At 37.0% G+C, this 21,883-nt stretch overlaps 1 protein-coding gene across 2 annotated transcripts; it reads right to left on the bottom strand.

The window, feature by feature from the left end:
* Positions 1 to 7,495: 7,495 nt before the first annotated feature.
* LOC105053669 (receptor-like serine/threonine-protein kinase ALE2) lies at positions 7,496 to 21,883 on the bottom strand. Of its 2 annotated transcripts, none has more exons than XM_019853495.3 (8): positions 21,493 to 21,883; positions 13,630 to 13,739; positions 13,467 to 13,556; positions 12,956 to 13,327; positions 12,610 to 12,876; positions 10,411 to 10,812; positions 9,858 to 10,098; positions 7,496 to 8,496 (listed from the first exon to the last, which is right to left on the bottom strand). In XM_019853495.3, exons 1-8 carry the CDS (start codon positions 21,576 to 21,578, stop codon positions 7,812 to 7,814), a joined length of 2,253 nt encoding a protein of 750 aa, XP_019709054.2. In that variant the 5' UTR covers positions 21,579 to 21,883; the 3' UTR covers positions 7,496 to 7,811. The 2 variants fall into 2 exon arrangements, with proteins under 2 accessions (XP_019709054.2, XP_019709055.2); XM_019853496.3 differs by having other exon boundaries at positions 10,411 to 10,800.

Genomic DNA, 21,883 nt, shown 5'->3' with positions numbered 1-21,883 from the left:
TTTTGATACAGGAAGTTAGGACGCATAAGGTTCTTCCATGAATTTTTGAGAGTTAAATGGTTTCAGATTCCTATGAAATTTAAAACTCCACTTACCAGTCAAATGAAGAACCTACACAAAAATTTAAGAATTTTTTAAAGTTTTTGAAAACAAGAATAGCAATTTTTCTGAGGATTGCGCAAGGTACCTGTTTACAAATTTTGATGCAGAAAAAAAAAATACACTAGTAACTTGATTACAAGAGCTAAATCATACCTTTTAAGTATAAAAAAATAAAAATATAAAGTACTTGTTGTGAATATAATATTTTTAGAATGGACATGATGTGAATAAAATATTTTCATTCAAAGTATTAGATTTTCAAGTCTTACACTTTTCTTCTTTCCCAAGCTATCAACAAGAAAATAGTTGCCATTGGTCCAGACACTCTAGGAAAAAGTCAGAGATGCCCCGACGATTGTGCTAAGAGAAGAAACTTACAATCTGATCCAATTACCTCGTCTCTTACTAGAAGAATGTCTGCTTTGACTACTTGAAAAGTGTAAGACTCGAAAATTCATTCGGAAGAACCTTACACGTCCTAACTTCCTGAGGTGATCTAAGCACTATGAGGGCGTTTGTGACCCAATTTGGATCACTGTCATGATCTAAGATCATTAGTGATCCAAATCCTGAGGTGATCTACGATCATTATATTTGGTTTGTCATAGTGTAGTGATCTAATCTGTAGTGATTTAATCCAAGATCTCATGGCTTCATGCTGAACACCCACCCCCCTCCGGCGCCATATTTGACCTCTCTTTCCATCTCCAAACCATCCTCATATGGATGCGCCATGGACCCAAGCCTCCAGCAAAACAAGAGGTGGCAATATTGTAGATAGAAAATATTATAAAATATTATTAATAATATTAAAATAATAATAATAAAAGAAAGAAAATATTTTATTATTTTTTAAAAAATAATAAAATAATATTAATTTTTAAAATAAAATTTTAAATAATAAGAAAATAATAATTTTAAAAATTAAGAAACTAATAAGAAAATAATATTACTTTATTATTAATCAAATAAAAAAATAATAATTTATTATTAATCAATTAATAATATTTTATTATTATTAAAAAAAAAATCTTAGGACTGTGCAGGGTACCTGTTTGTAGATTTTGATGCAGAAAGTCCGGACATATAAAATTCTTTCAAATAGATTTTTGAGAGTCAAATAGTTTTAGATTTCTATGAAATTTAAAACCCCACTTACCAGTCAAGTTAAGAACTTATACAGAAAACTTAAGAATTTTTTGAAGTCTCTAAGAACTGTGCAGGGTACCTGTTTGCAGATTTTGATACAGAAAGTCAGGACATATAGGATTATTCCAGATGAATTTTTGGGAGCCAAATGGTTTCAGATTTTTATGAAATTTAAAATCCTACTTATCAGTCAAGTTGAGAACCTATACAAAAAATTTGAAAATTTTTTGAAGTTTTTGAAAATAAAAATCATAGTTTTTCTAAAGTCTACGCAAGGTATCGATTTACAGGTTTTGATGCAGAAAAAAAATACGCTAGTGACTTGATTACAAGAGCTATATCATATTTTTAAAATCTAAAAAATATAAAAATATAAAATACTTGTTGTGAACACAATATTTTCAGAATGGACATGATGTGAATACAACATTTTCATTCAAAGTACCAGATTTCAAGTCTTACATTTTTCTTCTTTCTCAAGCTATCAATAGAAAAAATGATTGCCATTGATTTAGACACTCTAGAAAAAAGTTGAAAATGCCCCGACGGCTCTTCCAAGAGGAGAAACATACAATTTGATCCAATTACCTCATCTCTTACTAGAAGAATGCCTGCTTTGGCTACAACTAAGAGGGGGCACTGAGCTAGTACACAAAATCGCAAACCCTAATGATGTTAGTATTGAATCTTGATGGTGATTTTTAAAATATTTTTAAAGTATTAAATACCCTTTCTTCTTTAATTTGATTTCTAGGTTAGACTTGTCTTCTTAACTTGATTTAATCCTCATTAAAAGTGCCGCTCCAGTGTGGCTCTATCGGAGAAAAAAATGCTATCTAAGAACCCATGTATGACCTATGTGTGGAGAATATGAGGATCCTATATGTGGCCTATCATTCTGACACACCAAGGTGCATTGAACTAAAAATTAATAATTAAATATTATTATTTTATTAATAAATATATTATTATATGATTAATAAAAATATAAATTTTATTTAGTGATAAATATTATTATTTGATTAATAATTAATTATTATTATTTGATTAATAATTAATTAGAGGGGCGGTGATGGTGTTGTGTGGGTCGGTCGCCAGCAGAGGGAGGTCGGCGGGGGAAGGAAAAAAAGAAAATGAGAGGAAAAAAAGAAAAGAAAAAAAAAAGGCTAGACTTGCCTTCTTAACTCGATTTAATCTCTGGTACCGTGCACCCTACCCCCAGTGCTGGCACCCTGCCTGTCTGTAATTTAGAAAAAAAATGATAAAATTTAAAATATATATTTTTTAAAAATAATTTGAAAAAAAATTAGTAGGTGGGCACGGAGGAGCGGCAATCGGGCGGCCACCTCTCCTTCATGCCCCCTCATATTTTTCAAAATTATTTTTTTAAAAATAATATTTTATCATTATTTTAAATATCTAATTATTTTTATTATAAAAAATAATTTATTTTCAAATATTTTTAAATATTTTATTTTAAAAATCTATAATTTATAATAATTTGATAATATTTTATTTTTAAATATTATTTTCTTCCTTTCCTTCCTCTCACCCCCCGACCAACCTCCCTCTGCCGGCGGTCGACCCGCGTGGCACCACCACCGCCCCATATTTATCACTAAATAAAATTAATATTTTTATTAATCATATAATAATATTTTTTATTAATAAAATAATAATATTTAATTTCTCATTATCTAGTCCAATGTGATTTCAAATTATTTTTAAAATTAAAATTTTCTTAGTATTTAAAAATTTATTTTAAAATTAATATTTTCTTTTTTTTTATTTTTAAACATTAATATTTTTTATTATTTAAAATTTTATTTTAATAATTAATATTTAATAATTAAAAAGATCAAAATTATTTTTTAAAATTAAAATTTTCTTAGTATTTTAAAATTTTATTTTCGAATTAGTATTTTTAAATTTTTAAAATTAATTTTTTTTTTATTTTTTTCCCTTCGTTTCTCCCTCCCTTCCTCCCAAGCCCTCGGCCGACCCCCCTCTGCCCCCCTGACCCCCCGCGACCCCGGCCCCCCAGGCTCTTACGTCGCCCGTGCCAGCCCTGATCGCACACCCCCTCCACCCTCTTATAGCCGCACACCCCCTCGGCCCCCCACGTTGCCCATGCCATCCCAGGCCGCGCAACCCCACCCCCCACAACCCCTACCACCCCCATCTCCCCCGCTCGTGCCACCCCCCTGATCGACCCCTGTGCCACTCTCCGCCGGCCCGAAATCCCACCCCCTCCCCCTCCGCCCTCCGTCTATCTCCCACAAAAAAAAGAGAGAAGAGAATCATTGGTTAAGCCGGCGATCCCCCCCCCCCCCCCGCCACCTTAGTGCCAAGGTGGCCATGAAATCACCGATTAAACTGACGATTTCGAGGTGAATAATATTTTTGAAAATAAGTTGGGAGAGGGGATAGTTTTGAAAATACGAAATAAAAAAATATTTTAAAAAATCCTCATTAAAGACCCAAACAAGATAGAATTTTTTTAAATATTATTTTTTTAATATTTATTTTTAAATCTATCCCTCTTTCCACCTTATTTTCGAAAATATGGTATTTGGACTGACTCAGCTCGGACGTAGCCATTTCAAGTGACGTGACCTACCATAGTGAAAAAAATTAAAATTAAAATTTAATTTTATTAAATTTAAAATTGAAGTCGCATATTTAATATGTGATTTCAGTTTTGGATTCAAAATGAAATCGTATCTTCATTTCCCTTTTTTTTCATCTTGCTTTGTACCGACGGGTGTATCTCGATTTTTTTTCCATTCCCAGCTTCGTACCAAAGGACAAACGGGGACGTGGGAGGCTAGGGGGTTGTCGGACGATAGGGATGGTAGGGTGCGGTGTAAGGGGGTGTGGGGTATAGGCATAGGGGTCGAGGGAGGGTGGGGCGATGTTTGTGTTTGTGTGGAGTGGTGAGGGTGCGGGCTTCGTCGGGGACAGGGAGAGGGGGGTGGGGGCACCAAGCGATTGGGACGTGGGGTGGGGCGCGAGGGGGCAGGGGTGCAGGCACAAGGGCCAAAGGGGGTGCAGCGCAGACAAGCGGCCATGGCAGCGGGGAGATCTGGGTGTGGGGCCCAGAGGGGAGGGCATGGAGGAGCAGCGGCATGGCAGTGGTGCTGCGGATGATGCGCCAGAGGAGGGTGGGTGCGGGTCGACTGTGGGTAGAAAAAGGTGGAGGATTGGGGGGAGAGAGAAATAAAAAAAAATATTTGATTAATAATAAAATATTATTATTTGATTAGTAATAAAATATTATTATTTAATTAATAATAAAATATTATTATTTTATTAATTAAAAATATTATTATTTTATTAATAATAAAATATCATTATTTGATTAATAATAAAATATTTTTATTTGATTAATAATAAAATTTTATTATTTGATTAATAATAGAAATTATTATTTAATTAATAAAAATATTATTATTTTATTAATAATAAAAATAATATAACACTGCATCGGAGAAGCATGAATCAACTGTTGGTGGGTGGAGCTGCAGATGATGTCAGAGGGGCTACTTCGAGTTGGCAAACATAAGAGTGAAGATAGGTTGCCAAAGTAAGAACTGACGATCGAAGATTGGGTCAGTGGCCAATCAAGAGTCAGAGTTGAATAAGAGATCAGCGGTCGAGCCCTCACTAGGCCCCAACGATAACTAACATTACTTTTCTTTCTTCCACCATGATGTTCGGAGCTTAAGCTCGACGGCGATGTATCGCAAGTATCGCAAGCCTGCACTCTCATATTTCCACATATCAAATAATAATATTTTTTATTAATCAAATAATATTTTATTATTAATCAAATAATAATATTTTTATTAATAAATAATAATATTTTATTACTAATCAAATAATAATATTTTAAGTTGAAAGTATAGTTGAAGATTTATCTTTAGTTCTCTAATAAAGCAATAATATTTTTTATTAATAAAATAATAATATTTTATTATTAATCAAATAATAATATTTTTTATTAATAAAATAATAATATTTTATTACTAATCAAATAATAATATTTTATTATTAATAAAATAATAATATTTTTTTATTAATAAAATAATAATATTTTATTACTAATCAAATAATAATATTTTTATTAATAAAATAATAATATTTTATTACTAATCATATAATAATATTTTTATTAATAAAATAATAATAATTTATTATTAAAATAATAATAATATTTTTATTATTAAATCAAATATTTTTTTCTTTCGTTCCTCCTTTCCCTCCGACACTTTCGCACCCCCTCCGATGATCCTTCGCCTTCCTCTACCCCTCCGGTCACCACCTGTGGCACCATGACTCGATCGCTGCTCCTTCGCGCCCACCCCTCCGGTGCGCCACCTGTGGCATCACAACTCGATCGTTGCTCCTTCGTGCCCACCCCTCGGAGCCCCATGCTTGGACCTCTCCACCGCCATGGCCGTCTGTCCGCACTGCACCCACTTGATCCCTATGCCCACACCCCATGCCGCACCCCACGCCCCCTACCGCCCGACACCCCCACCCCCCCTCTAACCCAACGAAGCTCATGCCCCATGCCCCCTGCCGCTCCACGCAAATACAAACACAACCCCACCCTCCCCCGGCCCCTTCACGTGCACCCTATTCCCCTCCACCCGAACCCCCAATGCCAGGCCCCACCACCACCGCCATCCGGCGAGGCCCGCACCCACACTCCTCACTTGTCCCTTGGTATAAAGCGGGAACGGAAAAAAAAAAAAAAAAAACAAGATGCGCCCCTCGATATGAGGTGGGAATGAAAAAAAAAATAGACATAAAATCATATCTTAAAGATGCGATTTCATTTCAAATTTAAATTTAAAATAAAAATACATATTCAATATTAGTTTTAATTTTAAATTTAAAATTAAATTTTAATTTTTTTATTATGGCAGGTCACGTAACTTGATTGAAAATCGTTGTTCAACATGCGATTTCACCGCATCCGAGTCAGATCAGTCAAAGTACCATATTTTTGAAATAAGATAGTAAGAGAGGTGGAATTGAAAATAAATATTTAAAAAATAATATTTAAAAAAAATCCCGACAAGATAAGAATATTTGAATTACGTAGTCATTTGCCTATTTCAATAATTAAAGATAGAGTTAAAAGGTCGAGAGACTGTTTCTATATTTTGAGCAATGGAGTAGCCCACCCACCTTTTGGACTCATTTTTCAAAACTAATATATTTTGTAATTAAATCTATAATTTATATTGAGATGCCAGAAATCAATTATAGATTGGACATAAATTTAGATTCAATCTTGACAATCTTTGTACATCAAAGTAATGTCAAAGAATTTTAAGTTTGTTTCTTAAGATACGTTTTAGCTAAATTGCATATATAATTTTTGGGTGTCTTAGTGAGAGACATCTAGACATACGTATTGCAATTTAAAAGCTCAGCAGTTTTTTTTTGTTTTGGCAAACGAAAAGAAAAGAAAGAGAAAAACAAAATCTATTGCTCAATCTTTGCAGGACAAGGGGCAAATAAGATTAGTGCGGTGCTTATTTACATTATAACGGACAGCTACCATGGTAAACGACATATTTTAACAACCTTTATCTCATTTACAGAATGCAGCAGAGGGAGTCTAAAGTCTTTCTCTGATACTTACCCAGCTGTTGTCATGGAAGTAGTGTTTGATCTGCACTGTGATACAGCGTGGTACAACCATGGAATGCTATGCTCTTGAAGAAAAGAGGGACTACCAATCCCAGAGAGACAGAGAGAGAAAGAGAGAGAAGTGGGACCTGGATCTCTCAGCACTAGGGGCAAGGTTTGGCGTTCGTGATGACCCTGCTCACCCTAATGGTGATTGAATGCGCCACGAGGTTAGACTTATCAGGGTCTGCAACAAGCCCTTCAACATGCAATCTGGCACAAGGGTTTGCTAGAAAAATTTTCCTGTGCACTAATAGTTCACATAGCTCAATATGGCTAGCAAGAAACTAGTGTTTTGATGCAGCCCATGTTTAGGCCACAACATTTCCTGCAGCAGAAATAGTTTCTACAGCATGGCAGATTTTCACCAAGATTATAATTTGGCACCCTAAGTAGGTGTCAACTAGTGTGTATCTGAATTATAGCCACCATGGAGCTCGAGAAATTGGCTACTGAAGCACTGACTGAGCTACACGGTTTGCAGAAAGGGCCCAAACAGGAAGCTACACATGCTTACAAGAGGCAATTGAAAAGAGACACTGCAAAACAGTTGTTCAGAATTATAGTGCTAACTTGCTGTCAGATTAAAGAACTCAGAGAACAAGTTGCTCAAATGGTAAAGAACTTGTAATCATTTTACCACTAAATTGCAACATAATACCCAGGCTCGTATGGTACTTCAAAGCAGAAATTACATCTTCAACTCATGAAAAATGGATCAATATACCTAACAGTACAAGCCATAGGCCAGCGATGCTCTGAAAACTGCCTCTAATGAACTGTACATTTTAAGAACCAAGAGAGAGGAGAGAGAGAGAGGAGAGACCCAGGAAAGAGCATTTCCTTTGACAAACTCAAATAAGATAGCCATCCATGCGAGAATGTTTTGAAAAATTCCCATGATCGCTCATGCTCCCTCTCAATCTATAAAAGGCTTGGCTCTTCCTCTTGGTTCTCAAGGGGCCTGATCCATTGTGCCCAACCAAAGCTTCCAACTTGCCAACCAAACTAGATGCCGAATGTGGTCTCTGCATTTCTTCCACCGGACCTGAAGCATACTCCATTGTTATATATGGTGAGGCATACCCATAACCTAAACGTGGTGTAGCCCCATTCCACCAACTGCTCTCATGGTCAAAGTCTCCACAGTCTGTACCCAATGAATCCTCTTTCTGGCTGAAAGAATCATCACAAGTTTCATCCATGTCATTGTACATTAGCTTCAGTGCCTGCACAACCTCCCCCATGAATGGCCTTTGTGGCGCTTCCGTGTGAACACACATGGAGGCTATGGCTGCTACTTTCGCCATATTGTCAAAGTCATATTTTCCATTTAAGGATGGATCAATCAGTTGCCCTAACCCTTCTCTGCTAGTAAGCAGAGGGCGTGCCCAAGTTACTAGGTTCTCTGGTCCCTGAGATTGAGACATGTATACAGGCTTCCTACCTGATAAGAGTTCCAGCAACACGACTCCATAACTGTAGACATCACTCTTGACAAGTAGATGCCCCGTCATTGCATATTCAGGAGCAACATACCTGCAATTCCCCAGTTATATTTCTTTCAAAGATAAAAAGATGCCACCAAAGTTCCGATTTTATCAATGCCATACAAGAAAAGCATGCAATGACATTATTACTCTTCGACGGTTAAAATAATTGGCCTTGGCTGTTTAGCTAAGAAGAGGAGACAGAATCAGCCAGTCCAGAGACGGCATAAATTTTGATATCATGTAACCTAAAAAGGATACAAGATACCACACATCAATATTTCAAAATGATTGTGTGAGCGTGTGTATAGATGGAGATTCTCTAATTAATTGACCAATCTCTCTACCAGCGAATTTTTAGTGTAAGATGGGATGCACCAGCAATGCTACCCTTAGCTTGCCTGCCACTGAACAGATCCCTTTAACGGCGAGTCAAAGGAAAAAAGATAAAGAGATGCATAGCATATGAAAAGCAAAAAAAAAAAAAAAGACAGATTGAGATGAAAATTATAGGAACCATGGTGAAGTACAACCTAAAGAGTTGAGCTTGACAGATAGATGAGGTTCATAGTTTCTGGAAATGAAAATCGTAGGTCAGGTTAAAAAGGAAAAAAGACATTCAGATAATTAGGACCAGCAAAACCTACATAGCTAAGGGAGGTGGATTTGGAGTAATCTCTACTAGTTCATGTCAGATAAAATGGTGGAGCTTCAAAGCAGGAATAGGTTAAGGATTTAAAAAAATGCTCAAAGCATCAAACTGAAAGTCATTCTTGCCTATAAACAGACATGTAGAAATAGATTAAGCAGGAAGAGAGTGCAATGAGATATAAATACAAGTTCAAAAGTTTTGATCACGTAAGCCTACCAGGTATCCTGATTGTAAGTGTGACATGGACCCTGGCGGTTTTAAGGTAAATATTTGTGGTAAAGGTTGTATAATGTTGGCAACAGAAAGCAGGTGACATATTAAATTATTGACTGAACATAGTATGTTCTTTTGATAATTTAATCCCAATCAGGCCACAAAAAAAAGTCTCATGAATCAGTAAACATAAAATTGTCAGCTCAGACTTTAAGTGAACTCAAAACCATGAGAAAATAACTAAGAAAATAGACACTCTCAAATGGTAGCGGCTATACCTACATAATCCTGATGGATCTTGCATTCAGCATTTCATGTAGTTTACTCAAATGCAGAAGGGAACTAGCAACAGGTGCAGCTAGCAACAAGTTAAGCAATAGAATACAAAAGAAAGTTAAATGCTTGCTGCAGGATTCATCATTCAATAGACAGCATTGCAGTCATGATAGGAATAACCCACAGAATAACAACTATATCACAAGATCTTACAGGTAATTCTTTTGACAAAGCAAACTATGGTAATAGAAGAGGAATAAGAATATTACCCAAATGTTCCCATGACCTGAGTAGAAATGTGATGGATTCCTTCAGATGCTACCCTTGCCAGACCAAAATCTGAAACCTTGGGGGTGAAATCATCTTCCAGTAGAACATTACTGGCTTTAAAATCACGATGTATGACACGAGGATTTGAGTCCTCATGTAGGTATGCCAGTCCTCTTGCTGCACCAAGTGCAATTTTCATCCGAGCATCCCAGTCAAGAGGCCCCTTCATTTTATCAGCACCTGAAACACTAGAACACTGGTAACTGAATGAAGCCATAAAAGACCGAAAAATAGTACACTTTTAAGAACAGCACGCTGAGGAAAAATTCAAGCCATAGCTGTGGTTATTCATTTAGTAGAAATCCTAGAGACCCGAGAAGAACTGAAGATATTGAATCCTCAGATCAATACCACAATTATCAGCCATGATTTATCAAGAAGGTGCTCTGCATTAGGCAAACAAAAAGAATACTACAGAAGCTGTTGGATACTGGGAGAATGCCATGATTGTGCAACAGTCTATGTATAAAATCAGCAATTTTATAACCATACCATGCAGATGAGACTCCACACTTCCATTTCGAACCAGCTCGTAAACCAGGCATCGCTTGTGCCCTTCAATGCATATACCAATCAGTTTGACAAGGTTACGGTGATGCAGCTGGCTGAGCATCTCAACTTCTGCAATGAACTCACGATCTCCATTTTGATCCTCCCTTGTAAGCATTTTAACAGCAACCTCACTTCCATCCTCCATGATACCATGGTAAACACGTCCAAATCCACCCTCACCAAGAACCTTTTTTGAGCAGAACTTATCTGTGGCCTTTTCAAGCTCAGCCATAGAAAATGTTTTCACTGAAGGTGGGCAAGTAGCAAGGGTGGAAATAAAGGATACTGACGTTGAGCTGGCCACGCTACTTGAGCTGATGGACCTGACACCTAACATATAGCCTGAAAATCATAACATATACATCACAGGAAACACAATTCATATACATAAATATATTTTAAATAAGGTTCATAGTCCATTACAATTTTAACATCTGCTTTAGCTCTTATTTAATTGTTTGTTAACACTAGTAGTATTTACACATGCATATGCATGTTTGCTAGACAGAGTAGTAAAATATTAAACAATAGATGCATGCAAACCATTAAAACAAAATTGATACCTTCAGATTTTATAGAAGACTAGCTTTGGATTATCTCATTGCTTGATGCCAGGAAAAGGGAATGGCTGTAAAATTTTAATTTGACATGCAAATAAACCATCTATAATATCAAAGATGATGCAAACATCTTTTGCATCTGTCCTTGCAAATAGCATAACAATAATCAAGAATGACTGCTTTTTCTCATAGGAAGATTTTTTTTTTTAAAAAGAAGAATTCATAGCAATTGTTATCATATAAATAAACCAAGAATAAAGTAAATCATTATTGGAAAAATTTCTACTGCAAAACTACATTAGACCTCAGTAAGCTATGACAGGAATGAATAGCCCACCCAAACCTAACTAGTGGGTTAACCTATCCAAAAGGTTTTTCCTTTTTTTTTTTTTTTGTCAAACAGAGTCAGTGATAATGATTCATTTTGTTAGCCTGGTCACTGCACTGATCATGTTTCTATTTTGTTAGGAAAGAAGAGATTTGATTCCACATGCATTTTAAATAGTTTATACATATAATTATGTTCATTTCCTTAATGTATTACTGAAGAATCAGAGCTTTGTGAAACTTTTCAAATGTGTGAATACCAAACCAACTTATATTGAACCACTATGACGACAAACATCATACACCTGGTTCCTTTGTGCACTCAACGTATAGCTGTTCAAGTGCAATTTTGAAAGTTTACCAGACCAAATTGGTGATTACTATAAATATACAAAAAAGGACTGGTAAGAAATTTTTATAAAACCAACCCTAAGCCACCTACCACCACAGCCTTTGGTGGTAGACCATTTAATTGTTGCTACAAACACTTTTGGCCTAATCAGCCCAAATATCATACTCATTGTATTCCAGGATCACAGCAAGGGGATTGGGATATTGGGAGCCTGCAGGTTGTGCAGGAAAATTTCTATAAAGGTTTGTGGGAGTAAATATTTATTTGACACACTTGGGAGAGCCCCTCTTGAATTTGATCCTGCATGAATAATAAGTAGAATTGGTTTGAGAATACAGAAACTTCTTTTACTTCAACTTATCTAAATAATATAAGAACAGATGGAAGCAAGAATTCAATGAAAACTAAATTGAAATTTCAAGGGATATGATGATCTTAACTAAATCCAAGGATCAAGATGGCATAATGACAGAAATTTCAAGTCTAAGAATAGCCTAAGTTATCGGTTGGCTCAGTTATTTAAATTTACATGCATCACAAACAAAGCCTAGCAGGAAATGTATAGCGGTATACTCATGGTTTTAAATTACTTTATAACTTTAAGTATTTCAGTTGAAAGTCTAAAATAAGGATTTTTTAGAGTTAGAAGGAAATCAAACCATGGGCTTTGAATATTCAAGTTAGACACAACTTAAAATAAAATAAGCCAATATCATATGGCCATATGCAAGGCCCAGCCTATGGAAAACAAAAGAATGGAGTATCCATGAACCTATTCAAAGGTTTGAGCTCAAGAAGGATTAGGCAAAGCTGACTCTAGTTTGAAGGTCACATCTCTAATTAATTCAACAGAACTCCAAAATACAATACAATAAGCTCAATATCACTTAAATTCAATACCAGGTTTTCTTGTAGTTACGGGAGGAATTGCAGGTCCAACATCAGCAGGAGGTCTTACTAGTTTCTTCCATTTCCAGATAATGCAGAATAACCCAAAGCATATAAAGACAAGTATGAACGAGGATAACGAAATTAGAGCAATGGTTTTTGTGTTCATCTTCTGCATCTTGCCAGAGTGCACATCTGCCGTGAAAGGATATTGTTGGCTTCCAGATCCACTCGGGCCCAAGAATCCCTCCGACATGGGTGGTGGAGAAGAAGGAAGTCCTATGATGATGTTTTGCACACAGTCAAACAAATAGATACATGAAATGGATGAATATGAGAAAAAGAGACATGATATTACCAGGATAATGAACATATATCACATCATAATCACCAAAAATAGATGCATTTATCTGCACTTTCTTCTGCCAAAATCTGTCATAAGTCAGTAATGCAGTCATCCTATCAAACTTCTCTCCTAGTGGCACCAAGTCAATAGTAACTGTTGTCATTTCTGGGTCCCGAATACTGGCACCAGCACCCATTATTCGCACTTGACTTTGTTTCAGAAAGGTACCTGCTGCAACCTCAACTTCAAGATCCTGAATCCTCGAAAATAATTGAAATGGTGCTACCCCAAGGTCAATCTCGACTTGAATAGGGTATACACATCCACAAGGTGAACCAATTGGGGTTGATGTGAGTGGCTCGGAACAGGAGATTTCATCACAACCTACCAAAAATTTCAAAACATAAATAACTGCAAATTGGTTGTAACAATATTACATAAGCACACGCTCATTCCTGATATGGTAGGTGAGAAACTGCTGACATGCATGAAAAACCAGGTAAATGCCCCAATGATTTCAAACCTTGGTTTTGTGGTGGTGCAACTGAGGTTGGCGGAACAGCATGAGGTTTCTTCCGGTGATGTTTCAGCACAGGATGGCGTGCAGGAGAGCCTAAAAACAGATGACATCATGATATTCCAAGACATATATCAACAACAGCTGAAAATACAGAAACTTCAATTACCGTGATATTCAGGAGAATAGGCTGGCGGAGTTATTGGACCCAAAGGCATCATCTTCCTGATCATGGTGAGCCCAGTGGGCTCAATGCCTGAGTTCTTGGCATTGGCCTTGCTGCACATAATATCCTGGTAGCCTTAGAAAATGACCATAAATAATAGAAAATTATGCATGGATTCATGCTCATGTATAAGCACTCAGACAAAAAGAACTTAGGTATTGGATAAACACTCAGACAAAAAAACACTTAGGTATTGGCATTACTACTACTGGTTGTAAAGAAGATAAGGCAAGACCTTCCTCATGTAACCTTCTTCATATCAAAGTCATCACGACTAATGAAACATGGGACAAGACCTGATTTGCTCCTAATCAGGCATAATTAAACAAGCAAAACACAGAATCTCCATGAAGATAAAACATTAAATTAACTTAATCCAAAAGCAATACAAATGCAATCAGGTTACTTTCATCATTTGAGCTTCTTTTTAATGGTTACCAATATACTTCCTTTCATCTTTCTCTTCCAGACCTGGAACACCATGGATGATGATATTTGCCTGAGCAAGGAAGATGCTAAGAGGCCCTAGGAAGGAGGGCCTCAAATTGGTGCTTGGGATTAAGAAAACTGAAGGGAAGGATACACTGCATGACCATAACATATATAGATGTTGCAAAAACGATCTGAAAAAGCATGTACTAGTCGTGAATGTATCTCATGAGGCAAACAATTGGGAATAACAAGTATTCACTAAGCTTGTAAAGGGTTTGATGACTAAAATTAATTTTTAAATCCACCTAATAAAATTATACAGGGTGCTGATGGCATACATTGATTAGTAGCCAGAAAGGAACAACAAAGATGCTGCATGATGTCTGCTTTCATCTCAAGGGCAAAGGGAAAAGTGGATGAGAAGCAACTGCTACATGACAAATATTGGATAAGTTTTAGAAATCTTGAATGGTTCAGCTTAACCATTATATGAGTATAAGACATGCCTGTGTAGAGGCACAAACACTGGGAATTTTCTTATGAGAGAGAAATCTCTTGGGTAGTGTCACTTTCTCTTTTCTGATTACAAGGTATCACCACAATATTATGGCTCAAAACATTGCAACAAAAATCTAATGCTGCAATGCAGCTTAAAGATTTACGACATTTTTTTTTTTTGAAAATGATTAATTTATCTCATAGTTCTTTGGATGATAAATTGTCATATTGTCCATACCTTGTTGCATCCTTTGTAGGTAATGCTAGGAGTCTGCAATATTTGACTTCTATATACGTCCCTAGAACGTGAGGAACAACATGGCTAAAAAGGTGGCCTAATTCATCAAGAGTGTGCAAATATACAATGCCTCTGTTTCATTTGTGAGTAGCAATAAGAAAAAGAGAAAAATGTAAAATCCTGCCCTTCATTGCTGGTTTCAGTTAAGCCTGATCACTTCCTGGGAGAAGGAGATCCACCTGCGCTATATTTATCCAGGTCCATATTTTTGAGGATGCATTATCCTTAGAATCGAAACTAGGATCTCTGTTTGCTACAGCATTTTCAGAACCGACCCGAACTGCCCGGTTCGAGGCATTCCAAACCGAACCGACGACTAACCGGTCCAGTTCAGCCATGGATTTTGGCACCCAGACCAAAAAAAAAGGGAACCGCCTGATTCGGACCCCGAACCAAGCGGTAGGTGGCCTGAACCAGTCGGTTCGGCCCTGTTTCGGACCGAACCACCCAGTTTGGTGCGTTTAATAAGAGAGGGAGGAAGAGAGGAAGCCTTCTCTGTATTCTTCATTTCTTTGACTAGATCCCTCTCTCTCCCACTTCAAGAACGGCAAGAAAATGAAGGAACAAGGTGGATTAGGGGTAAGTTTTCTTTCCTAGCTCCCTTTCTTCTCTTCCCCTCTTCTTCTTTTTTAAAAAATCCATGAAAAATGAAAAAACAAGAGAAAACTATGTCAAAATTTTATTTTTTTGTATGATTTTAATATATGTTGTAGATCTGTGGATGATCTACACAATGATACTAAAATCATTAATTTTCGTTAAATATATAATTTTTAAAATTAAAAATATATTTTTGAAATTAAAAATTATTAAAATATAAATTTTGAAAAAAAATTATAAAATTAGATTAATAATGAGGGACTTACAAGCTACTTTCAAAATAAATTTGATGTCGATTTATCAACATTGTGATGTATCTTGTGCATAGTGTTCTACGCCTAAATTTTAAAAAAAAATATTTTATGCACGTTCACAGACTAAGAAATTTATATATAACATCAATGGTAGGATTCTACATGGATTTAAGATCAAATTATTTTTTTCATAATTTTTTTATTTTTTTTAATATAATTTTTTAAAAAAAATAAAAAATAATTAAATAATTCAAAAATATAAGAAAATTAGGTAAATGAAATCTATCATTTTACGTAATAATTAAAGTAATGTGCTTGTCAATTTTTAAAAATGGATCCATCACGAAAAAAGAATCCAAAACATGACATTGGTTGAAAGCATGGGGAGATACTCTCAGGTCAGCATTATTAGAGATGTAAATAGTATAACATAAAATTCAAAAGAAGGGTCATATGGTTGAAGCAATATTTGACTGATGGCTATCCGAATGTAGCTGTACCGTAAGTGTCCACAGAAGGTCCGTCAGTTAATGAAAAAGTACTTCACTGATTTTAAAGCAGCGAAGAAAAAGAATTTGAAGAAGAAGATAGAGGTGGACCGTCGAGCAGCAGAGCCACCTTCTTATCACTCTAAAAAGTCAGAGAAAGGATTTGCTCCAGATGATGAGCAGGCACAGATCGATGCAGCCATTCGGACGAGTTTAGATGATCAGTGACAACTAGAAGAGCTGGCCAGGCATAGAGCTCAATTTGGACCGTCAGTTTATGAGGATGGTTCCATGTTAGGAGCACTACAGTAGAGTTTGAATCATAGTTTAGGAGGATATTCTCAGTTAGAGAGCCTACCAGTAGAGGCACCAGCCGTCTTGCATCCATGTTAGGAGCATTTGGTAGCAAAAAAAAAATCCTTTAGGAAGATTCCAACATGAGCCACTATTCATGATTTGGATCCACATACCTTTTCTAGTATAGATTCTAAGCAACAGAGGATCGATAGTATGTTGAGGAAAGATAAGAAGAGGGATATGTGGAAAGCTATTAGCTCTTGGTTTCACTTCAATCACATCCCAATGAATGCAGCAGACAATCCATATTATTGCTCTGTCATTTCATCTATACAAACTGCCGATTCAAGTGTTGATCCTCCAGAATCAAGAGATATCCATGATGAGCTTTTTGACAACAATAAGGAGGATTTAGAGAAGTGGATTGCCTTATTTCAGAGCAAGTGACCTGTATATGGATTGACTGTGATGTGTGATAGTTAGACTGATCCTATTAAACGAAGCATCATCAACTTTTTGACATATTGTGATGGAAGAATATTTTTTCACAAGTCTATTGATGCTTTAGTTGAGGTGCACAATACTAGCTACATCCTTAGATTAATGGAAAAGGTGATTGATTAAGTAGGAGAACGGAATGTCGTGTAGGTTATCACAGATAATGGACCACAATATAAGACTGCAGGAGAGTTGTTAATGGAGCAGCGACCATATATTTTTTGGACCCTGTGTATTGCACATTATATTGATCTAATGTTGATAGATATTAAAAAAATTCGTAGGGTGCAGAAGATAGTAAAGTCAGCATAGTACATCACCAGATTCATATATAACTATACATGGGTCCTGTCATTGATGCGGCAGTCTGTTGGAGGCGATATATTAAGATCAAGTGTCACACGGTTTGCTACCAATTATATAGCACTTAGTAACCTGATTGATAAGTACAGCTATGTCAGATGTTTGCCAGTAATGAATGGCAGGAGAGTAGATATGCTAGGGCAGACACTGACGAGAGTACTGTGGAGAGCCTAGTGACGAGACAGTCATTCTGATAGCAGACTGAGAGGATAGTGATGGCTATCAAGCCTCTGTATGAAGTGCTTCGGGCTGTGAATGGAGAGCGATACCCTTGATGGATTTTCTATATCATATGATGAAGAGGACAAAGGAACAACTCAAGGTGGCAGATCCAAGAAATGCAGATGAGTACATCAGGATCATCGACTGTCGATAGGATTATCAGATGGGTAAGGAGTTGCACTTAGTAAGTAAGCAGCAAATCAAGAATTTTTTAAAAAAATATATAAATAAACTTAATCAATTATGACAATTTATGTACGGCTTACTATCTGAATCCGAAGTTCTAATACTCCATATCTGGGATTAGCATGGATGACGAGCTTTTATCCATCCTACGAAATATCATAAACAAGATGGAGCCCAATGCAGACATCGGGCTATGTGTCTTGAAAAAGTAAGTTATGTTCAGTGATGTTTATTAACTTAGCAATATCTTCAACAAGACATTATAACAAATAATTTTACAGACAAAAATATTTAGGAAGGGCACAGAATCATTTGGAAGTAATGTAGCGGTCAAAAGCAAAATCAAAGATGAATTCAGATATATATCAATAAGTTTATTTTTATATTTAATCTTATTTTTGATTTTGTTGATTTTCAATGATTTTATAGCTGAACGGTGGGTGCATTTTGATGGATCTGTACGACATCTGAGGAATCTTGCCATCAAGATCCTCTCTCAAATGGTTTCATCGAGTGGATGTGAGCGCAACTGATCGACCTTTGCCCTTATCCATAGCAAGCAGAGGAACCGTCTAAAACAGAAACACCTCAACGATCTTATGTATGTGCACTACAATCTGAGGTTAAAGCTCAAATTCCTTCAGGAGGAAGTTCGGTTGAAGTGCTTGGATCTAACTTGTAGTGATTTTGTTGATGAAAATGAAGCTGAGGATCCGATGACCGGATAAATTATGAGTCAGCAGCAGGATCCAGAGCTTGATGAGCCAGGATCGCCTCCATGACCAACCAGTTTTGTTGCTAGTGAGGCTGGGGTGGACGCCTCTTAGTGAGCAAGAAGCAACATTCCATCTAGACTTTCAGCTGATACACCACAGAATCCACCCTCGCAACCTAGGCAAGCAGAGCATGATAAGAACAAAAGAAAAGGAAAGACAAGTGCGGCCCCAGTAGAGTCCAAGCATTCAGTTCACTCAAATTCAGATACCAGATGGAGCAGTGATGATAGTTCTTCAGCTGGTCATGGATCTGATGATCATGGTGGGATTGGAGGACAGGAGATGCAACCAATTGGTGGTCTTCGATTCGCTGATGAGTCTCAGTTCACGCATGCCACGCAAAATAGAGACCACGGTGTACGCATTGGTAGAGTCCGCTATGATACGATTTCATACAGACGACGAGCTCCACGAAGTCGTTCAGGACATGATGCAGCTACAGATGACCTCACACATTGAGTAGGATCTATAAATGTATCAGATTCATCTTCGTATTCTAGATCCTCCTATCTGCAGCCACAGCCACCCTATGATCCTTACGGATATGGATATGGATATAGATATGAATATGGATATGGTGCATCGGAGACATCTTCGAGTAGCAACTATCCTATGCAGTCTGGAGCATCTTACGGATCAAAATTTGCTGTCAGTATATTTGGATGGGCCCCTTCATAGTCATGCTATCAGTTCGAGGATACCGCTCAGAGCCAGGACCTCAGTGACACTTCGAGGGTGAGTTATGGTCCAGCATGCCTACCTTATGGAATGAATGCAGAGGATTATAGAACTATGTGGCTAGAGAAATAGAGTAATATTCCCCCTGAATATATAAATGATACTGTTATCTATGGACATCAACGGTCGATCAGATTCTGATTATCGATATGTATTTAGTATTTTTAGATTTTTTAATTGATTTAAGCATTTTAGGATCCAATGATATCTTATCTATTGCTTGTTTATTTAAGAATTAGAATGCTAAATAACATTATGTCACACTTAGATTCGTATCACATGCGATTAATGTTGTATCTGAGACTTTCGAGTAATACAAATATTAATTAATATCACTAAATAACAATTTGAATACTCCTTTCTCAAAAAAAAAATCATTGAATACTCCTTTCAAAAAAAAATAAAAAAAATTGGCGTGCCAGTTTGACCAGCATGCCTGGCCGTACCGTGTGTCGGTATGGTACAGAACTGGTACCATACCATACCGATCGACACAACGGCTGGTACCTGTTCCGAAAACATTGGTTTGCTAAGCCGGGGGGGGGGGTGACCACTAGGGCAAGCCCCAGTTCATGACCCACCCTCTTCCAGCTTGAAGGTCAATCTTACACCTTCCTTGATGCCCCACACTTTCAATATTCATGTTGATGATTTTTAGAATCCATGGATCACTACACCTTGTAAATCTTATTGAACATACATGATCTGCCCCATGGAAGAAGATGATGAGCTAAGGACAAAGGACACATCAGAATAAACATATTTCTAATAGCATGAGACTTGTGCATATTTGTGAATTGTTAAGAATTCCAGGCTTGAAACAACCATAAGGGACAAATATTAGGAGAGAAGCAACTGCAATCCTTGTTTTAGTACTGCATAAGCATATATGCAGATTAACTAATGGATATTTTATCAAACATGGAACGAAAGACAATCTGTAAGTTTGGTCAAGGTTCAGAGAATGTTGTATGCTCTTTTTAATCAATAAATTGCCGTAACAGTCTTGACAGTATACTCTGTATCTTGGTTGTGATAGTTTTACTGTAGCAATATTCCTCTTCGCTTTATATTGCCAGGTTCTCCTACTTGATGAACATAAACAATGAAACTCCATTTCCACTTCGCATTCAAGACCGATTCATGACAAACTTCAAATATATTGGTGGAAGAAAGAGGGTAAATAAAAAAAAATGTTGTTAGTATACGTATGCTGCACCCATCATAATATTTCAGTCCTTCGCAAGCTGAGTCCTTCAGATCTAATAAATTTACAAAGCTTTTGATACTGCACATATACCACTCCAGGAAGCTATAGGTGAATATGATGGCTTGAAATCCACCAATGTACAGAGGGTTGAAAACAACAACAAAACAAACAAACAAGTGCATGCACGTGAATGTATTGCATAACACTACTTGGCATCATGAATTTCTTTGTTCTATTGTATTATACCTTTTTGAATCAGTGCATGCAACCACCAAACAAGCCAAAAAAATATGCAATTTTACAGCAACCTTCTTTAACTAGACATTACCCACATCTATGTTATTTTTATCTTACATCACTTGCTGAATATCATGACAACAGAATAGTGCTTTCATTTGATACCGTGTTTGGTATGCAACTTCGTTCAAAACAGTACAGAACTATACTGCAACAAACTACGTACAAGTTAATTTAGAATAATGGGTACTATATAAAGAGTAAGCACGATCTAGTTACCCTCCCAGCTACAACCATTTATTTAGTAGCACATAAAATAATTCACAAACTTGTCTCCACCCAGTTTTTCACTCTGAGCATCAAAGATTCCATGATGAACTAGAAACCCCAGAAAGAACATGAAAGTTATGCCCCTAAGCATTACTGTCGGAGCCAGACACACTCCAATGGTCATCAGAAACACTTCCAAAACGCAATTTTTAAGCGCCTACCGCAATTAACACGAAATGAGACAATTTAAGCACGCATTAGATCACATTACGCCCTTTCGTTCTTGTTCTCCTGGGCAAAAACCAAAATGCGAACTAGATAGCTAACGCCGTGCGCAATTAACCATCCAAGACCGAAAAATTCATCCAAAAAACCATTTTAAAAACACAAATATGGCGCAAACTTAAAGGAGGGAAAAGGGGGCCGGAGAAGATAGTACCAGAAGTGGAAGTAGCCAAGCGGAGGAGAGCGAACAGGACCATCAGAAGAAAAGACATCTCCTCTCCGCCCCTCGGAAACGACCATCACCAGAAGCGGGTCCCAAGCTCGTCGAAGGGGCGGCCGGGAAGCCGATCCCCCTCAGCTCGCTGCCGCAATGCCCGCATGCCGCCACCGCCCCCGGAGAAGGGAAAGGAGCGCACCGGCGGGCCCCAGTCACGAAACCCTAGCTCGAGCTGGGATCTCCACCCAGATCCACGGTGTGTGCGTGAGAGAGAGAGAATGAGAGAGCGAGCTAACAACGACTACCAACAAGCTTGCGGCGATGGGAAGGAAGGGAAAACCGAAAGCTTTTAAAGTTCCAATAGCAACCGTAAATCCAAGCAATAGAA

This window comes from Elaeis guineensis, chromosome 11 (genome assembly GCF_000442705.2).
Source record: "Elaeis guineensis isolate ETL-2024a chromosome 11, EG11, whole genome shotgun sequence".
Lineage (NCBI taxonomy): Eukaryota > Viridiplantae > Streptophyta > Magnoliopsida > Arecales > Arecaceae > Elaeis > Elaeis guineensis.
This window is presented reverse-complemented; position numbering and strand designations above follow the sequence as displayed.

Bases quoted from the DNA above. Each gene is read 5' to 3' on its own strand.
- LOC105053669 (XM_019853495.3), bottom strand. From the start codon at position 21,578: ATGGTCGTTTCCGAGGGGCGGAGAGGAGATGTCTTTTCTTCTGATGGT. The intron at 12,877-12,955 runs GTAATATCATGT...ACATCATCATAG, and splicing joins GATATATGTTCATTATCCTG to GACTTCCTTCTTCTCCACCA. The intron at 10,099-10,410 runs GTATGGTTATAA...CTAGTGTTTCAG, and splicing joins TGTGGAGTCTCATCTGCATG to GTGCTGATAAAATGAAGGGG.